The following is a 3,676-nucleotide window of genomic DNA, read 5'->3' on the forward strand; positions in this document are numbered from 1 at the left end:
AAAAAAAAAAAAAAAAAAAATGGGGACCATAATTGTACCCATTTATTGGGATAGATATCAGGAGATTTAAACGCATGGAAAGCCTTTAGAACATCACCTGTCACCAAATATAAATACTCAGTAAGGTTAGCCCTTATGTTTATTATCTAGTCTACCCCCAGCAGCCCACCCTGACATCCCAGCACTGCTGCGTTTACTAGGGAGACAATCTCTTTTAAGGAAAATTTTCTTGAAGGAGAAAAGAGAACTTGAAACTCATCTCAGTCCCTCCGGGAAGAAGGCCCATCACCTCTGCAGTGTCAGCATTTTTCCAAGGCCTAAAATAGGGGCAGCGGAGGGAAGTGAGAGCTGATTCAAGGCCTTGGAGGGGCTGCCAGGCGCCCTCCAGCCTGTGCAGGCGGAAACACATTGCTGGCACCCTGCCCAGCCCCGGTTTCCGCTCAGCCTGCAGCCCTTCTCCCAGAGATGCTCTCACTTCTGCTTCCTGGCCACGGGGAGAGACCCCCTCGCCCCCAGGACAGGGGGTACCACCTGCTGGGCATTGGCATGTCTCAGGCTATGGGACCTGGCTCTGCCACTGACCCACTAGGTACCCCTAGTGAGTCTAAACCTGTCCCAGCGATGGGGCCACGGCCATGCTAGCCCTGAGGGCACCAGGTAAATTCAGGGACTCTCCGCCGGCCTGCACAAAAGCTTCTTAAATAGGTCTTTCCATCTCACTGCCCTGCCCCCCGCCCTCACCATAGACCCCAGAATTGGAAAGATCCTCTCTGTCAAATGATATCAGGATGGCTTATGTTTTCATTCTGTACCCATCAGAGATGCGCGGCCTCTCTCTGCCCGAGCTTCTGATCAGCATAAAGGATTGAGTGAATACTGCCAAAGCCAACACCTGGGGGTTGTAGCCAGCACTCCTGTGCTGCTGACCACCAGGGATGGGGAAAAACATCATTTCTGGCAGGCTGTTGGCAAGTCCCAACAGAGTGGGTGCTGGCCTATTACTGCTGCAGCCATGCAGGGCCCCAGGCAGGGTTGTATCGTAGGAAAGAGCTTGGATCCTGGGGTCACACCAACCTGGGTCTAAAACTTGGTTTTCCCCTGCTAACTGGGTAGGTTTCTTAACCTCTGACCCTCAGGCTACTCTTCCATCCAACGAGAAGAATCCCAAGTTCCTCCTCTTAGGAGGATTCAGTGAGGTGATATGCAGCCTCTGGCTCAGTCAACTCTCCTGCCCTGGGTTACTGGCTTCAACTGCTACACTTCTAACCTTCCCTCTGTTCCTGACACTCTGATAGCTGAAGTTTTTAACTTTTAAAGGTCAGAGCCTATGCCTGTAACATCCCCTGGTCTCAGATTCTGTGATTTTGTTTTCTGCTTCTGACCCTGCCCCATCTCACAGGTACCTTCTCCCTTCCCCTCCCCCACTCTGTCCTCTAGCTCTGGCCTCGGCCTCCTGGAAATGTAGTCAGAGAGGCATCTCTCTTGTTTCGTCCTGTCATCTCAAATATTCACGCAGGACAGGGCTGAAACCCTCAATTTCCGCCCCAGCTCCCCACTGCTGGCTTGGCTGACAGGAAGGAAAAGCCTGCACAGGGTCGTCCTCCCTGGGCTGGGGCTGGACCCCTTCTGCCCCTTCACCCCACCGTCTCATCTCCCCAAACCTCCCCACTCCCTCCCACTTGCCTGGGAGATCCCTCTCCATCACCAGCTCCCAGGCTGTGCCCCAGCTTCCGCTCCTCTCCCCCAAAATACACACAAACAGCACACACCAAGGTCTGGGGCAGAGCTCCCTCCTCAGCCCAGGGTCTTGGCGAGCCTCTCCCGGTCGCTAGCGTGCTCTGATCCTGTCCCCCAACTTTCTCACAGCAGCCCCCTGCCCCCCACCACTCACCACTGGTCTACTGGGCTGAAAGCTTAGGTTTCCATCCTGCTGTCCCCATCTCTTCTTTCCTTTGAGGCTAGATGCTGGAGAGCCCCTCCACCTCCCAACAGTCCCCCACAGGCAGATTCTGGGCAGGAGGACAGGACAAAGCAGTGAAATAAAACCCACGGAGCTTTTTAGGGTGAGAGGAATAGTCTCTATCTTAACTGAGTTGGTGGGGACACAAGTGTGTGCACTTGTCACATCTCGTCGAATGTACACTTAAGAATCTGTGCTTTCTACTGTGTGTAAATTACATCTCAACAAAAGAGAACAGACATGCAAGCCCAGTGGGACTGACTGGGCCAGAAAAAGACCTTCAGTGGGCCATCTCCTCATCAGGGACCAGACGCACCTACTCCCCAGGGTCCTGCAGCCCCAGGACGGTGGGGAGGCCAGAGCTGAGGCTGCCTTCCCACCCCACCCACAGTCCCCATCCTTCCCTGAGCTCCCTCCAAATAAGCAATACAATTTAATGTGTTTGTTGGGCCAGCTGTAGACACAAGCCAAGCACCCAGCCCCTCACCTCCAGTGAGGCACCCTCCTAGATGGAGATCATGCATCACTGCTGCTGCCAGTGGAATGGAGTTAGGTTGGGGTCTGCCCCACAGCTCTCCATCCTGAGCCCCAGCAGCCTGTGTTTGGGAGAGCTCTAGCCCAGGAGATCCTCGCTGTCCTCCCCCCGGACAAGCCTCTTGCCCTGTGCTCTCTCCTCCCAAATTTACCTCTTCTGAGCCCTGGGCCAGAGAGGCTAGCCTCTTATGTCTCCTTCTGACCCCTTGCCCAAGCCGCCCAAGGAAGGACCATTGCCTCTCAGGCCTCTCCCAGTCAGATCCTGCCTAGTGATTCACAGGCTGGCAGAACCAGCAGAGCCATCAGGGGTTCTCTGGGGCCTCCCTACTCAGTGTAGGTCTGGAGCAGGGGCATTAGCATCTCCTAGGAACTTGTTAGTGATGCAGAATCTCAAGTCACATCTGAGACCTACTGAGTCAGAATCTGCACCGTAACAAGATCCCTGGGGAATTTGGATGCACGGTGAGGTTTGAAAAGCATTTAGTCTAATCCATCACTGCCCCCAACTACCTGCTACTGACTATTTAGTGGACAATGAAGAGCCCTGAGAGCATCAGGGACATGTTCAGGACACACGGACAGTCAACATCTGAGCTGGGACGGATCCACAGACTTGGCCAGGCTGGTTCCACCCCATTCATACCCTCTTTTTGCCCCACTGCCTCTCCAAAGCAGACACCCACATACCTGCAGCCCAGGGCTGGGGAGATGGAAGCACGAAGTGGGGACACCCAGTGAGGGGCAGGGGTTTAGAAAGTCCTTCCACAGGAGCCCTCTCTGTCACATCCCCTTCACCCCCCACCATCCCCCAAGGCTCCAGGTGTGCTCTTACCGTGCCAAGCTGTGGCCACCAACAGGATCAGCAGAGTCCCTGGGCCCATGGCCTCCGGGGGAAGGCGGCAGGCCGATGCGGGGCTTGGGGGTGCGCAGGGAGCTAGATTCCTGGACACTAGCTCTGCAGGGACCAGGACGACTGGACATGAGTTCCTCTCCACTGAACTGGCTGTTTGTCTTGTTTTCCTCTTCCTCCTTCTTCTTAGGCTGATCCCCCTCTTCCCCTTTTAGCTAGTCAAGGCAACCACAGAGTTTGGAAATCTTTGTTTAAAAGAAAAGAAAAAAAAAACAGAGCCATGACCCCCAGGGGGAGGGGTTAGAGTCTGGGGCAAGACTGGCTAAGTTTGA

At 54.6% G+C, this 3,676-nt stretch overlaps 1 protein-coding gene across 1 annotated transcript in view; it reads right to left on the reverse strand.

Moving 5' to 3' along the window:
- Positions 1 to 3,449, reverse strand: part of LOC102996862 (macrophage colony-stimulating factor 1 receptor) — a gene marked incomplete at both ends in the record, with an annotated part of 24,350 nt that extends 20,901 nt beyond the window's left edge. The window contains one exon of the mRNA XM_028487151.1: positions 3,327 to 3,449. Coding sequence (XP_028342952.1) covers positions 3,327 to 3,449 — 123 coding nt within the window. The remainder of the gene's footprint in view (positions 1 to 3,326) is intronic.
- Between the last annotated feature and the right edge of the window lie 227 nt (positions 3,450 to 3,676).

Source organism: Physeter macrocephalus, unplaced genomic scaffold, assembly GCF_002837175.3.
Source record: "Physeter macrocephalus isolate SW-GA unplaced genomic scaffold, ASM283717v5 random_944, whole genome shotgun sequence".
NCBI lineage: Eukaryota > Metazoa > Chordata > Mammalia > Artiodactyla > Physeteridae > Physeter > Physeter macrocephalus.